This window comes from Aegilops tauschii, chromosome 4 (genome assembly GCF_002575655.3).
Source record: "Aegilops tauschii subsp. strangulata cultivar AL8/78 chromosome 4, Aet v6.0, whole genome shotgun sequence".
NCBI classification, from domain to species: domain Eukaryota; kingdom Viridiplantae; phylum Streptophyta; class Magnoliopsida; order Poales; family Poaceae; genus Aegilops; species Aegilops tauschii.
The window spans coordinates 487,844,030-487,867,127 of NC_053038.3; the positions used below are offsets into that span (position 1 = coordinate 487,844,030).

General features: G+C 44.2%; 1 protein-coding gene and 1 pseudogene across 1 annotated transcript; both read left to right on the forward strand.

The window, feature by feature from the left end:
- The first annotated feature begins 4,760 nt into the window (after nucleotides 1–4,760).
- On the forward strand, nucleotides 4,761–7,938 carry LOC109783680 (calmodulin-binding receptor-like cytoplasmic kinase 2). The gene is made up of 6 exons (XM_020342278.4): nucleotides 4,761–5,153; nucleotides 5,607–5,869; nucleotides 5,958–6,126; nucleotides 6,224–6,313; nucleotides 6,883–7,175; nucleotides 7,329–7,938. The coding sequence occupies exons 1-6, from the start codon at nucleotides 4,901–4,903 to the stop codon at nucleotides 7,545–7,547; spliced, it is 1,287 nt and encodes a 428-aa protein (XP_020197867.1). The 5' UTR covers nucleotides 4,761–4,900; the 3' UTR covers nucleotides 7,548–7,938.
- A 9,604-nt stretch (nucleotides 7,939–17,542) lies between these two features.
- LOC109783654 (uncharacterized) lies at nucleotides 17,543–21,559 on the forward strand (annotated as a pseudogene).
- The last annotated feature ends 1,539 nt before the right edge of the window (nucleotides 21,560–23,098 follow it).

A 23,098-nucleotide genomic window follows, 5' to 3' on the forward strand; every position in this document is an offset into this window, starting at 1 on the left:
CCGTCCCTCCGTCCGTGTAGCTCCAACTCCAAACCATACCAAACCAAACCAAAGGCGAATAGGCGATCGTCAGGAGCACGCGGCGCCGGCACGACTTTACCTGCGCACGCCATCGGCCGGCCGGGCGCTACCGTCATGTCACGCTGTCACGCATGCCGTAGCGCGCGGTGGCGACGCCGGCGCGGCCGTTTCGCGCACGGGATGGAGACGTGCGCTGGCCGCACGCCGCAACCGACGGAGAGTCTGAAACTCGCTCACAGCCAGAGTCTAGCCTGCTGCTGATTGCTGACCGCCCGCTCACCGGTCGCTGCATGCGGTGTGTGTCCAAGCCCCGAAGCCACGCTTTACTACGGCTGTACCAGCAGTCCAGCACGCCGTCGACTTCCATCCAGGTAAGCGGCTCCCGTGGGCTGCCGGCCGGGCCCCATGCTGCATGCGTAGGCACGTGTAGACCAAGACGAGGCGTTGGACGAACCAAATTGGACTGACTAGTACGTTTCTCGCGAAGCTAGAAGCTGGAGGAGATGCGAACGGGCTCACACGTACTAGTACGTTTCCTGCTCCACACGGCAACGCTAGCTTGTCCCGCTAGCTGCTGATCCATGACTGGTGAGCCATAGTGCACCTCTAGCACGATTTTTAGGTTCCTGACCACTAATATCTGTGCCGTAAATTAGTCTTCCGGTCAATCGCTTTCGTCTCTACTACTCTCTCCACTCCGACCCAATTAATGGACGCAACCTCTATACAACGTAAATGTAAAATGGACATTATACAGAGGCTGCGCCAATTGATTCGGACCAAAGGCAGTATTATAGTGATTTTCATTCTTTTAATCTCACGTTTGTGACATCGTTCACCTCATTTAGCAGCCTTTTACACTTAACTTGTGTCATAAATTATCCTATTTAAAAGCATAATTGGTTTGTTGCCAATATTTGGCTTGCCAAATGTTGGCATTGCCAACTATTGGCAATACCAAGACTTGCCAACTATTGGCAATTTTATGTGAGATAGGCAAAATAACTCGTAGTCAACCAAGTAGTTGCCAATATTTGGCACAATGCCAAATATTGGCAATGCCAATTTTTGGCAGCAAACCAATTATGCTCTAATTCTTTTTCTTGTTTTAGGTGTTCTTTTTTTTTTTACTGTATAGGCGTTCTTTTTTCAGTTTTGAATTTTCTTTTGATTTACTTGGACCGAACCGCCCGCGCCAACCACCTGGTCACTTAACAATCCCATGCCCACACCGACCTCCCCTCCCCCCCGGGTCCTCCATGCGGTCGTTAACCCCTCCCACCATCTACCGCAGGGTTAAGCTTCACTAGGATCTCGTCGTATCCGGCTCGATGTCGGATCTCCTCCCCGGAGCCTCGTTCTCGACGGTTATCCACACCTCAGCTTCCATCGACCCTCTCCATGTACATCACCACATCGACAACCACCTCCGGTCACTCCCCCTCCCTCGCTTCCTCCTACCCCTGCCCTCTCCATCGACACACGCTCATCGCTCCGTTGACTCCCATTGGATGGAGGCAACCGCTGCGTCAGTGGCGGAGACAGGCCCCAGCCCTGGGGGGCCTAGGCCCGGGGCGTGTGGATGTATTCCTTCGTTGATTTTAGTGTTTTTTTGCATTGTTTCACACTGTTGAACACTGTAGCGGTGAAGCAGGCCCGGGGCCCAGTGCTAGCCTGGATCCGCCCCTGGCTGCGGTGCTCTGACTGATGCCTCGATGTAGGCCTGCATCTGGCACTTGCTTTGGGAGAAATCCCCTATGACTTGTGCGTTAGATGACCACGACGACACCAACCGGATGTCGCCCACCTTTCTGGGGGTGTGGTCCTTGACCTGTACCTGACCCGCTCGATATGGGCCTCCGAACTAAAGTCCATTGACGGCGTCGTCTACATACGTCGTTTACCTTCTTGAAGACGTCAGTTCCGAGCCCTTTGCTATCATCCATCCACCTTTGTCCATTGTGTATTGCGCTGTCCCCGCTGATGCTTGCTCAAGACGGCGAGCTTCATGCTCTTGGTGTTGTCTCGGTTCATCTTCGCTGAATGATGGCGCAAGATGTTTCCCAACTTGCTAATCGTTTCGGTTTCCCATGGCGAAGTTCCCAGCCAAGGTTCATGTTCATCGGGGGTTGCATTGCTCCAATTCTTCTGGAGCATGTGGTCATGCTATGCCGCTCGTTGATTCTAGATGCTTTTGTGTTGCACCTCGGGGTTCGGATACACACGCCGATGCTACTGTCGTCTGTTTACAAAGTCTTGGTATTGTGATCCTTCAACTACATCCCACACCTATTTGTGTCTCTCATGGTGTCCCTTCTATCTGCTAGCTAGACCATGCTTTGTCATGGGCACCCATTATTTTTTCTCTTCTTCTTTTACCCTTGTTATTTTTCCGGTTTTGGCCCGGTTTTCCGCATAAATGCGGTTGACTTGTTCAGATTTTCCTTCTAAACTTGGTCAAATTTTCTTTGAACCAGATCAAATTCAGGTGGGGAGTCCCTCCCCGGTGACTATTAAAAATAAACTTTTTTTTTACTGAAAAAGAGATGGTGGACATGGGCGAGGGACTAGTCGTACATGCAGTCGTTTACCTTCTTGAAGACGTCGTTTCCGAGCCCTTTGCTATCATCCATCCACCTTTGTCCATTGTGTATTGCGCTGTCCCCGCTGATGCTTGCTCAAGACGGCGAGCTTCATGCTCTTGGTGTTGTCTCGGTTCATCTTCACTGAATGATGGCGCAAGATGCTTCCCAACTTGCTAATCGTTTCGGTTTCCCATGGCGAAGTTCCCAGCCAAGGTTCATGTTCGTCGGGGGTTGCATTGCTCCAATTCTTCTGGAGCATGTGGCCATGCTATGCCGCTCGTTGATTCTGGATGCTTTTGTGTTGCACCTCGGGGTTCGGATACACACGCCGATGCTACTGTCGTCTGTTTACAAAGTCTTGGTATTGTGATCCTTCAACTACATCCCACACCTATTTGTGTCTCTCATGGTGGTGTCCCTTCTATCTGCTAGCTAGACCATGCTTTGTCATGGGCACCCATTATTTTTTCTCTTCTTCATTTACCGTTGTTATTTTTCCGGTTTTGGCCCGATTTTCCGCATAAATGCGGTTGACTTGTTCAGATTTTCCTTCTAAACTTGGTCAAATTTTCTTTGAACCAGATCAAATTCAGGCGGGGAGTCCCTCCCCGGTGACTATTAAAAATAAACTTTTTTTACTAAAAAAGAGATGGTGGACATGGGCGAGGGACTAGTCGTACATGCAGTCGTTTACCTTCTTGAAGACGTCGTTTCCGAGCCCTTTGCTATCATCCATCCACCTTTGTCCATTGTGTATTGTGTTGTCCCCGCTGATGCTTGCTCAAGACGGCGAGCTTCATGCTCTTGGTGTTGTCTCGGTTCATCTTCACTAAATGATGGCGCAAGATGCTTCCCAACTTGCTAATCGTTTCGATTTCCCATGACGAAGTTCCCAGCCAAGGTTCATGTTCGTCGGGGGTTGCATTGCTCCAATTCTTCTAGAGCATGTGGTCATGCTATGCCGCTCGTTGATTCTGGATGCTTTTGTGTTGCACCTCGGGGTTCGGATACACACGCCGATGCTACTCTCGTCTGTTTACAAAGTCTTGGTATTGTGATCCTTCAACTACATCCCACACCTATTTGTGTCTCTCATGGTGGTGTCCCTTCTATCTGCTAGCTAGACCATGCTTTGTCATGGGCACCCATTATTTTTTCTCTTCTTCTTTTACCCTTGTTATTTTTCCGGTTTTTGCCCGGTTTTCCGCATAAATGCGGTTGACTTGTTCAGATTTTCAGTTCGGTTTTCCTTCTAAACTTGGTCAAATTTTCTTTGAACCAGATCAAATTCAGGCGGGGAGTCCCTCCCCGGTGACTATTAAAATAAACTTTTTTTTACTAAAAAAGAGATGGTGGACATGGGCGAGGGACTAGTCGTACATGCAGTCGTTTACCTTCTTGAAGACATCGTTTCCGAGCCCTTTGCTATCATCCATCCACCTTTGTCCATTGTGTATTGCGCTGTCCCTGCTGATGCTTGCTCAAGACGGTGAGCTTCATGCTCTTGGTGTTGTCTCGGTTCATCTTTGCTGAATGATGGCGCAAGATGCTTCCCAACTTGCTAATCGTTTCGATTTCTCGTGACGGAGCTCTGAGTCAAGGTTTGTGTTCATCGCCGCTCGCTGGGCTTGCATTGCTCCAATCTTCTGGAGCATGTGGTCATGCTATGCCGCTTGTTGATTGTGAATTCTCGTGTGTTGCGCCCTGGGGTTTGGAGACGCACGCCGATGCTATTATCATCTGTTTGCAAAAGTCTTGGTATTGTGATCCTTCGACGACACCCGCCATCTACTTGTGTCTTTCGTGGTGGTGTTCTTCTACTATATGCTAGCTAGGCCATGCTTTGTCATGGGCATGGGCGCCCATTTTTTTCTCTTCTTCTATTACCCTTGTCATTACTTGTTCGGTTTTCGGACCGGCTTTCTGCATAAATGCAATCGACTTGTTCAGATTTTCAATCCGGTTTTGCTGATATAACTGGATATTTTTTCTTTGGACTAAGATCAAATTCAGGTGGGGAGTCCCTTCCCGGTGAGCGGTGACTGTAAAAAAAAAAACTTTTTCACTAAAAAGAGATACTGGACATGGGCGAGGGACTAGTCCTACATGCAGCCGTGGTCCACCTCTACGGGTCTTCTCTCCCTCGCAAGTCCTGAATTAGTCCACCTTGACGCGCCAAACTAAACAATCGTCGTCCATCAAAGCCACCGCTTTCCGCAGCAATAGCGAAGCCAGCGCGTCGTCCCGCTCCTTCCCTCTCCTCTCCGCGGCTGCCGCCTCGCCACGCCACCTCCATGAGGAGCAGCAGCAGCAGCGGCAGCGCCGGCTCGGCGCCCAGGAGGAGGCCGATGAGCGACCTCATCGGCGGCAGCGACGACCTCTCCCGCTACTCCGTCGCCACCACCACCGCCTCGTCCGAGCGCTCGTCCGGCAGCGTCCGCGGGGCAGCCGCCTTCCTCGACGCCTTCCGCTCCTGCTTCGCCCCCGGGGACGCGCGCTCGCCGGAGACCTCCCTCTCCGACGTCGACTTCGACGCCTCACACCAACGTACGTGCGCACCCGCCTTCCCTCAACCTTTTCTCCAGTGGCCCCTTTGCTCTTCTAATCCAAGATGTCATTCCTCTTCTTCTTCTTCTTCTTCTGCTGATATGATATGTATTATTCGTCAACTGTGCCTGGTCAACGCGTACGATTGTACTTCAACTTTGCTTTTTATAACTCGCTTGTACTACGTCTTCTAGGATCTTTGCAGGTGTACTGTTTGTGTACTACAGTAGTGTGTACGGCAATAACAGTACAAGATGCATTCTCCTCTTGAGCCTTAGTTTAATCAGACGTCTGTGACACACTCTCCTTCAGCTTGTACTTTCCTAATTACTAGTACTCCCTCTGATCCAAATTAACTGATGCACACTTAGTACAACTTTGAGTATTGTTTTCCATCTGTTCCATTCGATTTGTCAAGTTCATAGATGACGGTTGTTTCTTATGAATCTACAGACTCGCAGTCGCTGAGCTCTCAAGGTTCTACCAGCGGGAGCACTTTCGAGAGCAGGAGATCAGCTAGGGGACTATATGGCTCCACCCTCAGGAACTCTTCAGAGAGGGAGGTACCCGGCGATAGGAAGTTCACCTTGCCAGAGATCCAGAAAGCAACGAAGAACTTCTCACCCAACCTCAAGATTGGGCAGGGTGGTTCTGGGACAGTGTACAAGGGTCAGCTCAGCGATGGCACCCTCGTCGCCGTCAAACGGGCCAAGAAGGTTTGCAAGGGCTTACTTCTTATGATCGGTTCTCATAACTTGGTGACTGTTACATAACATGGCTATGTTCGTCTTCTTTTCATTTCAGAATATGTATGACAAGCATATGGGCCACGAGTTCCGGAACGAGATAGAGACGCTGCGATGCATCGAGCACCTGAATCTGGTCAGGTTCCATGGGTTCCTTGAGTTTGGTGGTGAGCAGTTGATCATTGTGGAGTATGTTCCCAATGGCAATCTTCGAGAGCACCTTGAAGGTAACAATCATAGGGTCCTGCCCGCTGCTCCTATGGGGATGACAAGTGCCATGGTTTTTGCTAATTCTATCGTCTTACCGAGTTTAGACGTATGCAGGTCTGAATGGAAAAGTTCTGGAGTTCTCCGTGAGGTTGGAAATCGCGATCGATGTGGCCCACGCCATTACCTATCTTCACACCTACTCTGGTAATGCAGAGTAATTATTAATGTTTCCTTGCATTTTGGTTTCAAGTTTCTCAGGTTGTTGGACAATTTTTGTTCTTATTTTGTTTTTTTTGTTCTTGAATCTGAAAGGTTTGGCAAATGATGTTGGCATACCGGGTGGCCAATACTTGTTTGTGCTCAGAAAAAATCCCCGGAAAAGAAATTAGAGAAAGAGCATTAAGAATTTTAATGCAGCACTTCCTTGTTTTAGTTCAGATACGATGCGCTGGAGAATCCTTCAGAAAGAAACAGAGTACTATTGCATCTGTTGGCTGCTTTTGCTTAGCTTGAGATGGAAGATAAGCTGAAACCCATGTTGAATATTTCTGGAACTGCCATAACAACCAAGCCTAGGATACTTCCTGGTATCAATAGGAAATAAGCCTATATGTAAACTGGGATTCGACTCTCGAAACCAAATTTAGACTAGAGCTATAATTGGTGATAGAAGAGGACCAGAGAGTTTTTATGTCAAATATCTCAATTCAAACAGGGGAAAGTATGATTCGTTGCACTATTAAGATTCTGACCCATATATTTCACCTGTGCAGATCAGCCGGTCATCCACAGGGACATCAAATCCTCAAACATTCTTCTCGCAAACAACTGCCGAGCTAAGGTTGCTGACTTTGGATTTGCGAAACTGGCTCCGACTGACGCTACCCATGTCTCTACTCAAGTCAAAGGAACAGCAGGGTACCTTGACCCAGAGTATCTCAGAACATACCAGCTCACTGAGAAGAGTGATGTCTACTCCTTCGGAGTGTTGCTAGTGGAGTTGGTTACTGGGAGGCGCCCGATCGAACCTAAAAGGGCTATCGTCGAACGTGTCACAGCAAAATGGGTTAGTTTGTGCCACTCTTATCATTATCTTTGTACCTTTAATAGTTTTCAATATCAAATGAAATATGTACTGTACAATAATTCAGAAAGATCGACAACTGATCCGTATATCTGGTTTTGCTAATTAAGTTTGCTCCATTTATGGTCGGCACAGGCAATGGAAAAATTCTCGAAGGGCGATGCGATATTAACACTGGATCCAAATCTGGAAGTGAACGACGCGACGAACCTGGCGATCGAGAAGATGTACGAGCTGGCCCTGCAATGCCTAGCTCCCAAGAAGAGGAACCGGCCGAGCATGAGGCGGTGCGCAGAGATCCTGTGGAGTATACGTAAAGATTACAGGGAGTTGGCTCAACCAACCTCCTCTTGAACCAAAGCAGCTCATATGGAGCAACCAAGAAAACAGAATGCAACAACATCCCCAGTTTGCCTCACTTCAATTCAAAGCATGGAGGCATGGATCAACCGACCGCTGAGCTACGGGTTGCCAAGCTGTGAATGGGACCTGTGGCCTTCCTAGAAATTGTGTGCTTATTAGGTATCAGCTAGGAAGAGTTACATTGAAGTTTCTCCTACACAGCAGTACACGTAGAATAGTCGCCATAGCAAGCACAAGCAATTTCAAATATGACTTGAATATACGATGGTGTCTGTATGTTATAGAAGGAAGATGATTTCTGAGGAGAGCATGCATTTCCCATGTATTAGATGCGTTCTCCTGTATATGATGAACAAAATTCAACAGCAGTGGTATATCTTACTTTTTGGGTGCTTGTGTGCGTCATTGTCAATGTTTGACATAGTATAGAAAATTACAGATGAAGAAAACTACAGAGCTGCAAGGAAAATACCGCGGAAGAAATTACAGATGTATATTCGTATTCAAATCTGTTTGTGTTCGCTCATGTGTGTGATGGTGCATCTTGCTCCACTAGATAAAATAGCAAAACCCCATGTCTCCATCTCTCTGCCTTCTCCGAGCTCCTCGACATGGCTTCCTTTCGACTCGAGGAAACGGTACAACCTCTGCCGATGTCGTTGACTCCATGCAGGGTTGGATGCTTTAGATGGGGAACTTTCTAGAGCGAGCTGAGTCTGTTCTAAGCGGGCTCTCTCATGTGTCACCTGTGTTGCAAACCGCTCCTACACCGCGCCCCCTGGTTGTGCCTGATGTCAACCTTGAGGACGAGAGTGGAGATGGGCTTCATGGACGTTTCTCTCCTTGTGCCGGGGTCAGATCGTCGTTATCTGCCTCTGAGGGTTCGTGCATCGATGTGGTTGTGGCTCCGATGCTACAGATCATGCCCAAGCTTCTGGAGCTGTGTGGGGAATCGACTCCGCCTCTGTCCGTCGAGTAACTGAAGGTGGACCCCCTTGAGATCTCAGTTGTAGCATTACCGCCATTACCACCCCTTGAGCCCAGCCATATGCTCGACTTCGAGGAGAAGGGAGATTCAGACGTTGCAATGTCTTGCTCATCCGAGTCCATTGGGCACATGGTTCCTGCAGGTGATGTGGTTGTCGCACCCAGAGCGATGGCTCGTGTGCCTAGGGCTCTCATAGCGAAAGAGATTTGTGATTCCCTCGCTACCTTGGACGTTGCTAACCCTGGATCCGGCAAGACAATTGGGTGTCTCCTCAAGGAGAAGGCCAACAGGGATAAGAAAAGTGGTGGTGCTAGCTCTCGTCCTGTCGTCTTGAAGGAGAAATCAAACAAGTGTAGAAGTAAGAAGAGTGGCGCTATAGGAAAGGCGTCGACAATTGCTTCATGGATAGCTCTCAGTGTTTGGACATGTCATCACGGGTGTGCTTAGGTCCGTGGCCTTTGCCGATGTTGTTTCCTCTAGTTACCTTCGATATGCGGGGGCTCACTTGTGAAGTTGAATTTCATGTGCAAGCGGATTGTAGGGGTGTCGTGATGGGGGCGTTTGTCTGTCTTTCTTTGTGGTCTTGTGGTCTTATGATTTGGGAGTAGTCCGCTTGTATCATGGGGTTGTGGCTTGGTTGTTTTTCGAGGCCAAGCATGTAGCGGTTTTCGCCCGGTTTTCTGTAAATTAACCGGGCAACTATTTTCTTAATTAATGAATGAGGTAAAGCTTTTGTTCGTTTAAAAAATGTCTCCATCTCTCTGCCTTCTGTGGTGTTATATGGGTCGCACATTCTTTGGTGTTGTAAACTTTCTTCTTAATGAATATACATGCATGCGGGTCTCGAAATAGAACAACAAAGAGCCCATGTCACATTCTCTCTGCTGCTTTGTCTCTCTTATGCAGAAATCCCAAATCCTGACATCTAAGATCACTGCCCCTCGCCGCTCCACCACTTGTCTGTGACTTGGTTCGATGCTCATTCCGAGAGGTGCCTTTTGGCAGTTGGTCTCCCTACTTTAACAACACATCACAACATCTATTTGCTATAATACCCACGCTTGCCTATGACAGTTCAACTCAACTGAGGTTGGCCACCATAGTCCATCATGTTCCATAGGATTTTTTTTGACTGCGCATGTGCTTATGACTATGGATTCTTAGTGTGATGATACAAAATGCAAATTCAGACATAGATTGCTGAATGACATGTGTACTTGCCATTTCGTAAGAAAATCATGTTTGTTTGTGTTCTATACACATATAAATGGAATGAAAGGCTAGCAACTATAAGTACATACCTTTCTTTTTGGCAAATTTCAAATGGGCATATATTTTCATGAAAGTTTGTAACCGCATGTGTTTCCATAGCGCCTATCAGACACCCACTATTTTGTCGCTCCGCCGTAATCCCAAACATTAGCCTATTGGACCCCACCATTTGTTGCTTTGTCATAATCCCAAAGTTTGTCGCTCTGCTGAACACAACACCTTGATTCGAGCCATGCGAATTCGCAAGAATCTTCAAGGCTACTCAAGTTAACCAACTTTGATGAGCACCATACAACGCTGCCTCCGCATCAGCCCGCATGGTCAAACTTAAGCATGCCGGCCATGATGCCACCAACAAATGCGAATGTTGGCCATCAACAAGATGATCGACCCAAAGCCCGCCTCAGAGATGGTCTGGGGGTTGAGCATGTCAACATGTGATGGGATGCGGGTTGAGGCCAACAATCTACATGTTAGTATCAACCTACTAATTTTCTAGAACATGGCTTGACATTTCTAGAACTAAAAATCGTGATTCGGGTGTGTGACCCTATAATGGATTTAGACTGGGCAAGATTGAGGTGACCAGTTCGCCAGACCAGGTTTTGTGCGAGCTCTATGCCTCGACCAGAACCCTAGTATATCTATGTGTTCCTCTTCATTATATGCATAACTCCTAGCCCATGTATATTTGTCTATTTTCCATGGTTAGTTTCTTGTAGTTTAGCATCCTTTGCGATTTTAGCATTTATGTGGTTAGCTTATTGCAGTTTAGCATCATTTACACTTGAACATTTATGTGGTTAGTTCTTGCAATTTAACATGGTTTACATTTTCCATACTTACATTTAGTTCCTTGCAATTGACAATCGTTTAAGTTTTAATACTTTAAGGGTTAGTTTGTTGCAATTGAACATCGTTTACACTCTTAACACTTAAGTTGTTAGTTTGTTGCAATTGAATGTCGTTTACACTTTTAACACTTAAGTGGTTAGTTTGTTGCAATTGAACGTCATTTACACTTTCAACATTTTCATGGTTAGTTTCTTGCAATTTAACATCATTTATATCAAGTGACTTGTATGGGTGGAATTAAAGATGACGCCTTTGAAAATTGCACCATGCATATCACCTGTAGAGTTGGCATGTGCAACTATGCCGCCACGAAGCAATTTGATGTAGAGTCAGTCATGAAAAAAACATAGAAGTTTGCCTTACTTCAATTAAAAAATATGGATGTATGGATAAACTGATTGCAGAGCCCGGAATCTGTTACTTGAGCTACGGTCGACAAAGTTGTGACGCAGACTCTTGGCCTTCCTAGAAGCAAAAACAATTTCAAAGACAAATATATTATGGTCTCAGCATATTTTAGGTTTTCCACTTTCTCTTGCACCGGAACGGGGTGAAGAAAGATGATTTCTGAGTAGAGCATGCATTTCCCACGGAGTAGATGTGTTCTCCGGTATATGATGCAGAAAATTATAGAATAATGGACACATGTTCCCTTTTGACCCCCATGTCGCCCCCTCTAGGGAGACTCAGGTGGTTCCCCACCCATAGCTTCCCCAGCTTGCCTACCACCATTCCCCCTCCCTCTTTGTTGGTCGAAGTCACTGGTGGAATGTTAGCGTTGTGGGCTATGCTTGCAACCGTATCATGGTGCGGTGTCTGCTCCTCTAGACTATTCTTGTGCAGCCCATGTCACTCACGTCATTCATGTTGTCATGCCTCTCTTCTCACAGTCATCCTCGGCTAGTTCCGGCGGCGACCGTGCCAGATCTGACTCTCCCTCCTCCTGTCGCCTAATCTCCGCCCGACAGATGGCTCTGGTCTGGACACAAGCGATGTTGGTGTTATCTGGTTGTAGGTTGTCTGAGGACCCCTAGTTTGTAGCAGAGCAGGCATCGCGGGTAACCCCCTCTTTCCTCGGCTCATGTATGATGAGGGCGTGTCTTTGGACTTTCCCACCTTCCCTCTCTAGTCATGTTTGGAGTTGTCATTGGTCATGGATGGATTCATCTTTCGTGCCTGCTCTTCTGCTCCCCTAGGTTTGTGCATGTCCATCCCCTTGTTCCTCCTTCCATGGCCTAGGTAGTGATGTTTGAACAAAAGTGCTCTTGGATCGTTAATTGAGCAATTATGTAGATAAGGGAGCTAGAACTAAGGGTGCTCAGGCTGGGAGCAAAACTAATCTATATCTATATCTATACCTACTGATAAAGCAAGGTGCGTTTCGCCAATTTTTTCATCCGTTCACTGCCGAAAAGAATTTTTTCCTATCCAAGGTGGTACTAAATTCTTATGCATTCGTGTGCTAAAAGAAGGCTTTTCTAGAATTTCATACATGGACCGCGCGCTGTGGCCCAGCGTAGCCATCCCACTTATTTTTTTGCCCACGCAACAGTGAAAATTCTATTTTCCGCACAGGGCGACAAATAGTGGGAGCTTCGCACAGGACAACTAATAATGGCTGGCCTATTTTTCTTTGTTTCAGTGTTTTATTTATATTTTTATTCTCCTTCCCCTATCTCTTATTTCACTTCCAAGTTTTTTTCTTATTGAATTTATTTCATAAATTCAAAATTCTCAAAAAACATTCATAATTTCAAAAAAATAATCAAATTATAGAAAATTTTTAGAATTCCAAATTGTGTTGCTATTTTGAAAAATATTCAGAACTTGAAAAATGTTTCCCATTTTTACGAAAACTTTTATTGTTTTTCAAAATTGTTCAAGATTTCTAAAAAGAAAATGGCAATTTAAAAAATGCTCCATATTCAAAACATATTCTTGTTTTAGTGAATTTTTCACAATTCAAAATAATGTTAAAAGATACACATTTTTAAAAATGTTATGAATTTTTAACACATGTTCCCGTTCCAAAAACAATTCACAGATTCAAATAATGTTCATGTTTTTATAAAAAAATGTTGTTGTTTTCAAAAAATATTTGCGAATTTTGAAAGATGTTCATGTTTCAAATTTTGTTCACGTTTTTCTGAAAGAGTACATAACTTTCGAAAAACTGTTCAGGATTTAAAAAATGGGTCATGTTTCCCACAATATTCAGAAAGTTCATACCTTAAAATCTCCCCGATTGACAGGAAAAGTAGATTGAATAATTCATGGGCCTTCTCTTACGTACAATGACATAACAAAAACTCTTAAATGCCCTCGATCAATGGATAGAAAAATAGCGGATTGATTACTTCACACTCGGCGAAACCGAGAAGCTAAATGTTCCTTTTCACGTGCGCACAGGGTTTTGCTTGCACATATAATTCTCACTAACTTTAAATGCATAGTAATTTTTCTCCCGTTGCAACGCACGGGATATGTGCTATAGAGAAAAAAGCAAGTGAAGTGTATCGGGCATCTCAAGGTTGGAGACGTGGAGTTCTTTGACCTTGTGGTTAACTGAAGATAACTAAAAATTGTTTGGTGTCATAGCCCTAGCTTAGTCTTTGCCTATCATTGCATGATCATCATTTCATCATGTTTTAATTCAAATGAATTTGAAATGGGGATAGCTGAAAGCCTTAGAAATCATTTTGGAATGATCAAGATAAAAAAATTGCTTTAAATAAGTCCAAGAAAATGTTTCTGTTTCTCTCTGAAAATATTGGCAAGAGGTAAAATTCAAACCAATATTTTTAGGAGCCTAGAAATATTTATTTTGGGCATTTGAGTTAATCCAATAATTATGTGGTTAGATGAAAATATACAAAACCACATAAAAAGTGCCAGAATTATTGGATGTATATTTAGGAGCGGCGCACCGCGAGGCGCTCGGAGATGTGTGAGAGAGAGAGGTCCAGGGGAGGGGAAAGAGGACATGAGAGAGGGGGAAGGATCAGGGCTCCGTGGCGTCGAGGGAGGCGTCCAACGCAAGCAGGGAGGCTAGAGGTGGCCTCGCGCATGCGTGTGCTCCGCGGGCACACGCCCTCCTGCCTATTGGCAGGAGGTTGAAGACGGTGGCGGCTTGGGTGGGCTGGGCCAAGTAAGTGGGCCGCCAGGTGGCCTACGGTAAGCTCTGTCTTTCTATTTCTGCTTTTTTTGTTTTTATTACTTTGCAATATGTTTTGATTTGACTTAAAATCAAACCATTTTATATGCTTCTAAAAATAATTATGTGGTTAGATGTAAAATATCCAAAACCACATAAAAAGTTCCAGAATTATTGGATGTACATTTAATATATAACAAATATAAATCCAATGCAAATAATTATTGGATTAACTCAAAAGCCCAAAATAAATATTTTTGGGCTCCTAAAAATATTGGTTTGAATTTTACCTCTTGCCAATATTTTCAAAGAGAAACAGGAACATTTTCTTGGACTTATTTGAAGCAATTTTTTTATCTTGATCATTTCCAAAATGATTTCTGAGGCTTTCAGCTATCCCCATTTGAAATTCATTTGAATTAAAGCATGATGACATGATGATCATGAAATGACAGGCAAAGACTAAGCTAGGGCTGTGACATTTGGTTGGCTCTATTACGCTTCCCCTTTTTGCTCTCCCGGTGCTGCTGTTGTGGTTCACTACTTTTATTTTAGTAAAAGTACCGTTTACCCCAGAGTCAGTAGATTCTTTGGAGGGTTTCCAGCTTTTGCCTGGCCTCCTTTTCTTGGATCTTGCTTGATCCTGGTGTGGATGGTTGGTTGGTCTTTGTACCTCCAACATGTAATGGGCTTCAACTCTCTTAACCAACGCTCGTGGCAACTTTTGGTTTGATTGGTGATGGTTGTCAACATTTTGTAAAAAATAACACTGTTTTCTTTATATGAAATCAGAGAGGGAGGCCTCTCTTTTGCTAAAAAATGATCAAGGTGGTTTTGGGTCTTACGATGTTGGGCTGGTGGACTCGTAACTTGGTGATGTGGTGTCTATGCTCGCTCAAGCAGTGTCGGTTCAAGGTGGATGGTCATTTTGAACTTGTGTTGCTTGTGCTTCAGTCATTGTAGTCACCATCACTATTATAGTAGACGTGTGGGTCATTTCATAGCTGACTAAAGTCCATGCGGTGGATAGGTCTTCATTTCTTGCCTCATGTTTTACTTTTGCTTGATTGTTGGATTCATTCATACTCTGGTCAAAAAATATAGACTCTTTGGTTGGTGATCCTTTTTTGTGTGAAGAAAGGCACCCAACGGGCATCTCGCATTTGATAAATATCAAGGAAAACAACTAGTACAATGGAAAGACAACTAGACACAGAATGACAAGTAAACAATAAAACTACACTGAAAAACATACTAGCCTTCTTCTTCCTTTGATTGATTGTCGTTCGCCGAAGATTGAAAATCGCACCGAACCAATAGTAAAGAAGAGGGACACCTGCAAACGCCCATGCCATACCAGGCTTTAAAGACCACAATAACCACTTGTCACTTGAAACGATATCTAAAAATCGGTGAAGAAACATGAATTGGAGCATCACCCTACGCAGTACAGGATTGCAGTCCATCACCACCAGTCCAGAGAGTTGGAGAAACCAAAACATGCCTAAAAAACACAAAAGGAGATGTCAAAGTCGCTGCACCAATAGCTAGTCAATTGCACTCCTTGATAGACAAATCAACTGCCAATATTCAAAGACAGCCAACAGATTTGGTGATGCAAACTCTGACAACCCCTTCGTTGGCGCCGGATCGGGCATAGTGGAGGTAGGAAGAGGCTGAAGAGACCTTACTCAAACACACCATCATCGCCACCACCTCGTTGATACCGCCAGGAAACCAAAACCTAAGTAAAGGACAAACATAACAGATGGCTCCCAACTCCTCTTGCCACCGACGAGGCCGCATGACAGGGGAGAGGATGGGGACAAAGCCGACTAGGGTTGGTGATAGTGAAATCATATGCATCTCTCCTACATTTTTTCAAATAAAAAAACTCAACAATAGTTGTATATCTCGCTTTCTAGGCGTCTATGAGCATCATTGTCAACATTTGGAAAAATGGTGCATTGAATTAAAATTGAAGAAACAATGGAGCAGCTAGACAAATACCATAGAACAAATTGTAGATTCCAAACTGTCATATTTGCTCGTGTGTGTGTGTGCATCTTGTTCCACTAGATAAAATAGAAACCCCCCACGTCTCCATCTCTCAAACTGTATATGGGTCACACATTCTTTGGCGTCATAAACTTCCACCTTAATGAAATGCATGCGGCTCTCTTTGTGTGCCGCTTGTTGGTGGCCTAATTCAAGTGATGATCATTCAAACATACATCACATCACTAACACTATCAATTTTGCCAATCTTGACCTCCATACATAGGCCATCATGTCCCACTGGATTGTCGTTTCCAATTTTCCATGTGGTATGCCTATGGCTCAAGTGTGATGACTATCTTGCCTTTTTTTTTGCAAAAATTCGAAATTAAATAGATCTAGACATAGATGGTTGAATGGCGTGTGTACTTTCCATTTGGTAAGAAAATCATCGTTGTTTGTGTTGTACACATAAATGAAATGGAAGACTAGCAACTATAAGTGCATACCTTTTTATTTGGCAGAACACTGAAATTTCCATATTTTCTTGAAAGTTTGGAGATGCATATGTTTCCATAACACATTGGAAACTTTACTTTCCTTTTCGTTATTTCTGGAGACATATTTTAGTATTATGACTTTGGCCATATGAGCTTGATTCATCTTGAAGAATTTATGACTAATTTCCTTCTCATTTTGATGGTTTCCTCCATTCTAGTGCATTCAATGTCGTCATGTGATGACGTGAATTTTGCAATCTCTTAAGTTCATTTCCATTTTCCTAACAGGCAAAATAAAAGGCCCGCCATTGATTAAAAGAAGTCAACACATACCCCAAGGGACAAATTATTACAATGCCCCAGATAACACGTGCCACTCAACCATGCAGGTAGAGGGCACGTGGAGGGCCACACGTCTAGCAAGCGCTGGGAGAGTCGACCGACCCTACTCCACCTCAAAGCCTCGCCTCCAAAAATCACCATCGAGTAGGACCCGCAGCCGAACGCCGTTGATGAAGATGATGGCCGACAACCTAAAGGTGGATGAAGACGACTTCATCTAGCATCCTTTGGACATAGAGGATCAATGTCTCACCAACACCGAGGATCTTGTCAAACAACTTGCACCGGAGAGGAATATGCCCCTTAAGGAGGCGGTGGCTTCCTCAAAGAAGTTGAAGCGACACTGAAGATCTGCTTGCCAAGGATATGCATCGAAAGACAACAAATTTGGCCTCCAAGAGGAGGTTGAGAGGGATGCCATTACATGCACAAGAATTTGACAGAGACTCCCTCCAGCTAGAGCAGTAGATGTGGTATGATAAATCTCCAACTCAAGTGAAGAGGACTGTTGCCTATCCATGGAAGAAGAAAGAGCATGCACTGATTCCAAAGGAGGTCGGTTCAGTTTTTTGGATACCAATAGTGAAGCACGAGATCGCTAGAAAATGTTATTTTGAGTCTTTGGAGGTATGACAGGTATAAGTTTGCAGGAGATTAAGGGATAGGGGAGGGGCAACGATCCAGGGAGATCCCCGATGCAACATTTTACCGATGGCTTGGCACCATCGCGGGGCCAAAAATCAAAATGGGAGAAAATGATGGGGAAATCAATGGAAGAGAAGGGAGGTTACTTGGAAGGGCACCTTCGGTACGAATCGAGCAGAGGCCTTTGACGAGGAAGGCGGTGACGGAGACCATACAAAGGACTACCATGATAGGAGCTCGGGTTCAACATATTATGCTTGCTTTGGCTTGCTAATGGCTCTAGGTTTTCTTCAGCATGTGCTTTGAGTGTCTAGAAAACTATATTTCTTTCTGGCTCAAAATCTAACATTGGTTATGTACATATTGCTGCGTATTTGACACTTTAGTTTGCCGTACCATTCCCAATGATCCCACCTTTTGTATGAAAACATACATAAAACTGTTTTTGGTTTTGCTAATACATGGTACTCGCTTGCTTTTGGATCTTGGACGCCACCCTTTTTTGGCCACTAAGAATTGATACTTGTGTGTTTGTTTTCCTTGGTATACTAAAATCTAAAAGTATGCTTAATATTTTGTCTACGTGCTTGGCCAGAGTATTATTGATACATGGCATACCTTGGAAACATATGGCTCTCTTTCCTGTTTCCTTCTATCTAGATTTTATTTCCAGCTGTCCCCAACCAGCCTCACTCAGCACTCACAACCCGCCGACCATAGTTCCCACATCGCAAATCCGATCTGAACCCCAATCAGTCCCACCACCGATTGCCGTCGCCCGAGCACGATGTTTAATTTCGGCAGCAAAGAGGACATGTGCAAGATCTTCTCCATCTCATGCGAGTCCCCGAGGCACCCACATCATGACGCCGTGTCCCCTCCCCCGCATGGATGTTCCTCGAGCCGCTGGCGTACCTCGCCAACGTGAGGAACGCCACTACCGTGGAGGCCTTCTCAACCGGCGGCCACATTGTCCAGGTCATCCTCTGCATCATTGACCAACCTCCTACCTGTGCGTCTACTGCCCTGGCCTCATGGAAGTCGGCCGCGGCATGCCCACCATCCTCTTCTTATAGAAGGAATTCCTCGTTATCTACATCCTCTTCCTACCCATCCTGAGAGGGCACCGCAAGTACTTTGTCTATGAGGTCGGCCCCATGCCATCGCTGCCTACTCCTAGGTCCCTACCCGCACATCCTCACATCCTCGGACCCCGACTTCTTGACCTGCCACGACGACGACCATTTCATCCTAGCCGCGTTTTGCTATTCATCGATCCCTTGGGTTTATACCCTCCATACCTTCTCCTCCAGGACCTGGGTTTGGAGCGGTAAAGTGTCGCAGGTGGAGCAATCTACATGTTAGCATCAACCTACTACTTTTCTAGAACATGGTTGACATTTCTAGAACTAAAAATCATGATCCGGGTGTGTGGCCCTATAATGGATTTAGACCGGGCGAGACTAAGGTGACCAGTTCGCCAGACCAGGTTTTGTGCTAGCTCTATGCTTCGACCAGAACCCTAGTATATCTATGTGTTCCTCTTCATTATATGCGTAGCTCCTAGCCCATGTGTATTTGTGTATTCACCATGGTTAGTTTCTTGCAGTTTAGCATCCTTTGCGATTTTAACATTTATGTGGTTAGCTTATTGTAGTTTAGCATCATTTACACTTGAACATTTATGTGGTTAGTTCTTGCAATTTAACATGGCTTACATTCTCGATACTTACGTTTAGTTCCTTGCAATTAATAGTCGTTTACAGTTTTAATACTTTAAGGGTTAGTTTGTTGCAATTGAACGTCATTTACACTCTTAGAACTTAAGTTGTTAGTTTATTTCAATTGAAAGTCGTTTACACTTTTAACACTTAAGTGGTTAGTTTGTTGCAATTGAACGTCATTTACACTTTCAACATTTACATGGTTAGTTTCTTGCAATTTAACATCATTTATATCAAGTGTCTTGTACAGGTGGAATTTAAAGATGATGCCTTTGAAAATTGCACTATGCATATCACCTATAGAGTTGGCATGTGCAACTATGCCGCCACGAAGCAATTTGATGAAGATCCAGTCATGAAAAAAATAGAAGTTTGCCTCACTTCAATTAAAAGTATGGATGTATGGATAAACTGATTGCGGAGCCCGTAGTCTATTCCTTGAGCTACGGTCAGCAAAGTTGTGATGCAGACTCTTGGTCTTCCTAGAAGCAAAAACAATTTCAAAGACAAATATATTATGGTGTCCACATATTTTAGGTATTCAACTTTCTCTTGCACCAGAACGAGGTGAAGAAAGGTGATTTCTGAGTAGAGCATGCATTTCCCACGGAGTAGATGTGTTCTCCGGTATGTGATGCAGAAAATTATAGAGCAATGGACACATGTTCCCTTTTGACCCCCATGTCGCCCCCTCTCGCGCATCCTCACATCCTCGGATCATGGCCTCTTGCCCTGCCACGCCGGCGACCATTTCATCCTAGCCGCATTGTGCTATTCACCAATCCCTTAGGGTTTTACCCTCCATATCTTCTCCTTCAGGACCTGGGTTTGGAGTGGTAAAATGTTGCAGGTGGATTCATCGTTCCATGTCAGAGCATGGATGACCTTGTTTCTAGCTTCCAAGGTGATTCACTTTGGAGAATCTCGGTTGGGTTGATCTATCGACGGGGATTCTGTTCTGCAACGTGCTCGACAAAATGCATGTGACGCGATTCATCACATTTCCTAAGGTGATGCCTGGCAACCCGGACAATGAGAAATTGTCTGTGTGGCTGGATCAGAATGTTGCATTCAGTAATGATATGATCAAGTTTGTTGAGATATAATAATATGAAAGAAAAGATGTTGATGAAAGGTTGCATGATGACATGGATACACTCTATGAGTCAGACTGCTTGATGAACCCCAAAGAAATTTGTTGGAGGGCCATGACTTTGTACAGAATGAGTTGATGGGACCATTGGAGCAAGGGACTCATGGCTTATGACAAGGAAATCTCGGTTGACTACCCAAGTCATTCTAAGTTGTACCCTGACCCGACTCTGAGTGACACCTCTGCAAGAGAGTTGACATTGAAGGACCTGCTAGCATCTCACCCTTTCCTGACCTTGACATGTGATTGTGATGATGTTGTTTACTTGTTGTGCAAATCCAAATTTTGCAACATAAAGACATGGCTGATCACGTTGACCTGAAAATAAGATATTAGTTGATATGGCACCATTTTCTTTCAAAGGCTCAGTCCACCCTTGTGCATTGTCCAAGTATCTAGACATAGCTCCAGGTAATTATGCTAATGCTTGCTTGTTGATTATTTGATTTCTTCTTGGAGGCAAAGTACTTTGTTACTTGGTTTTGATGAAAGCAAGTGTTATGATTATGAGTACATTTGAGCATGCAGATTAGAGACATGTTTTAGTGGTGTATCCTGGTTATCCACTACACTAGGTAGGGTTCACATATTACTCATGTCCTAATGAACAAATATAAATTTGTTTATAACTTCAGCTGGCTTGATGGATGCAAATCAATTAATAAGGACACATGCATCCTTTGTTTGCTAATGCGCCCTTGGTTTTTTGATCTAGAGTCCACCTTGCATGTGCAATGTTTATTATGGTGATTGCATTTTGTTCACATGTGGTTGCCGAGTCTAGAATTAAATCCTGATAGCCGTCATACTGTGTGGGCAAGACTCAAATGGATAAGCATTTATTGTTGTCAAAATTTACCCACATGTGTGGTTCTCAATCTTTGAAATATCTGGGTGTTCTAATTGATCAACAAAGACATGCATCATAGGATTTTCACTATCAGGTTATAGAGGATAGTACTGCAGCAAACTAAAAAAAGATTTGTGCAAAATACAATTCAGTCAACTAAGCACCTGGAAATATTGAATGTGACCTAGAGACGTGACTGTGAACTCTGTGGGGATATAGCAACTTCTAACCACATCGTGCTTTGCTATCCTTTAGCCTTTTTTGAGATTATCTGACAATCAGTTGTGGACTTTTGTGGCCGAACTCTCAGTTGACCATGGTACCTAACAATATTAGATATTTCCTGACCAATTGATGTGATTTTGGTGATGAATGATTTAATGGGATTCTTATATTTGGTATATTCTCGTGTGGTGATACATGAGAAACACCATGACCATAAATTGATTTTGGACCCACTGATGCTCATTTATCTCATGTGTCCCTAAAGCAGCAATGGAAGGTAGTTTAGGAGGACCGTGAGGAGCTTGTGACAAAGACATTTTTCTCTCGAGCGCCATCCTCATCATCTCAAAAGCCAACTCAAGCTTCCCTAAAATGCAAACATGGAGATCTTTAAATGGTGGCCCTAGCTTCTGTTGCGCATCCTCTGGGAGAAATTTTTCACTAGGCTATCTTGTGTTCCTATGACTAGCTACCTACCATTTCAGTATTATTAGCTTAACATTATGTGTAGTTCTATCGAGTATGTTTGTATGGTTAACTGGTTTCTCCAATTTGTGGACCCTATCTGTCTAGTTTGCTTTCATCAAAACCAAGTAGTGAAAATCGTACCGTTGGTCTAAAATATCTAAGGGTTGGCAAGAGAATCTATTCTTTATATGTGGAAGATTAGTTCTTATCAAAGCTAATTTAAGTAGCAATATAACACCCTTTCTACATGCTTGTCTCTTATAGCCCTCCGAAAATGTCGAAAAAGGAGTAGACTTTTTTAGGTAGACATGTGGTAACGGGGCAGAGGACAAAAAACCACCTAGTTAATTGGTCTTCAGTTAGTGTGTACCCAAATCAAGTGGTTGATCTTAACCTCGCAGTGATGAATATGACTATTTTGGAAATGGTTATAGAAGCTTGAAATGAAAAGGGGTTAGTTTTGTTGATAAAAAACCATGTCCGACAAATTTTGTCTCTACTTGAGGCTTCTTTGAACTACAAAACAAGAGTGGGGACCCCCCTCTCTCACCTCACTGGCAGGCGAGGCCGCCGGATCTAGTGGAGAGAGATGGATCTGGGGAGGAGGAGAAACACAGGAGGGATGTGGAGGGGAGAGGTAGAGTAAAGAAGGTTGGGGCATCCATTTGTAGCCATGTTGGCTATGGAATCTTAACTTCAGTGCCGCAAAAGTGACATGTTTTACATTCAAGGGATGCATTTGAGAGATGACACATGGTTGCCTCTTGAATTTCATTTTTTGAAGGTACCCGCATTGTGCGCATCTAATGCAATTTTGTGGTTGTGCATTTGCTTTCCAATATTAAATTCGAGACTATCATTCTTAAATACCATTCTTTTCAAGAACAAAACAAGAGCGTGTATGTGTAGTAATAAAATATTGCCGTGCAAATATGAACACAATGAAAAGCGTAAGTCTTGCAAGCATAGGAGTTATCTTGCAAACCTCTCAAACAAAGTGTCTCTACTTATAAGATTGACTTAACTTATTGTTCCGCTTATAAACCATTTGGCAATAGACAACTGAGACCAAAAATATAAAATCAAAGTCTTTATGCATCAGTTGGACACGCATACACAGATAAATAGATCCTCTATAGCCCCTTCAAAATACCACATTGTCTGTTTAGCATGCCTTACTACAGAGGCACATGGGAGAAATTCAAGGATATTTTCCATAGTAACCCCATCATATATTGTTTCGCTGCCCGCAATTCCCTGATCCAATCCATGAGGATCCACATGAATCCTTCAAGGATATTCATGCTATTGAATTCTTGTAGAACCACCCTGAATTACCTTTGCACCAACTCATACAACCAAGCCCTA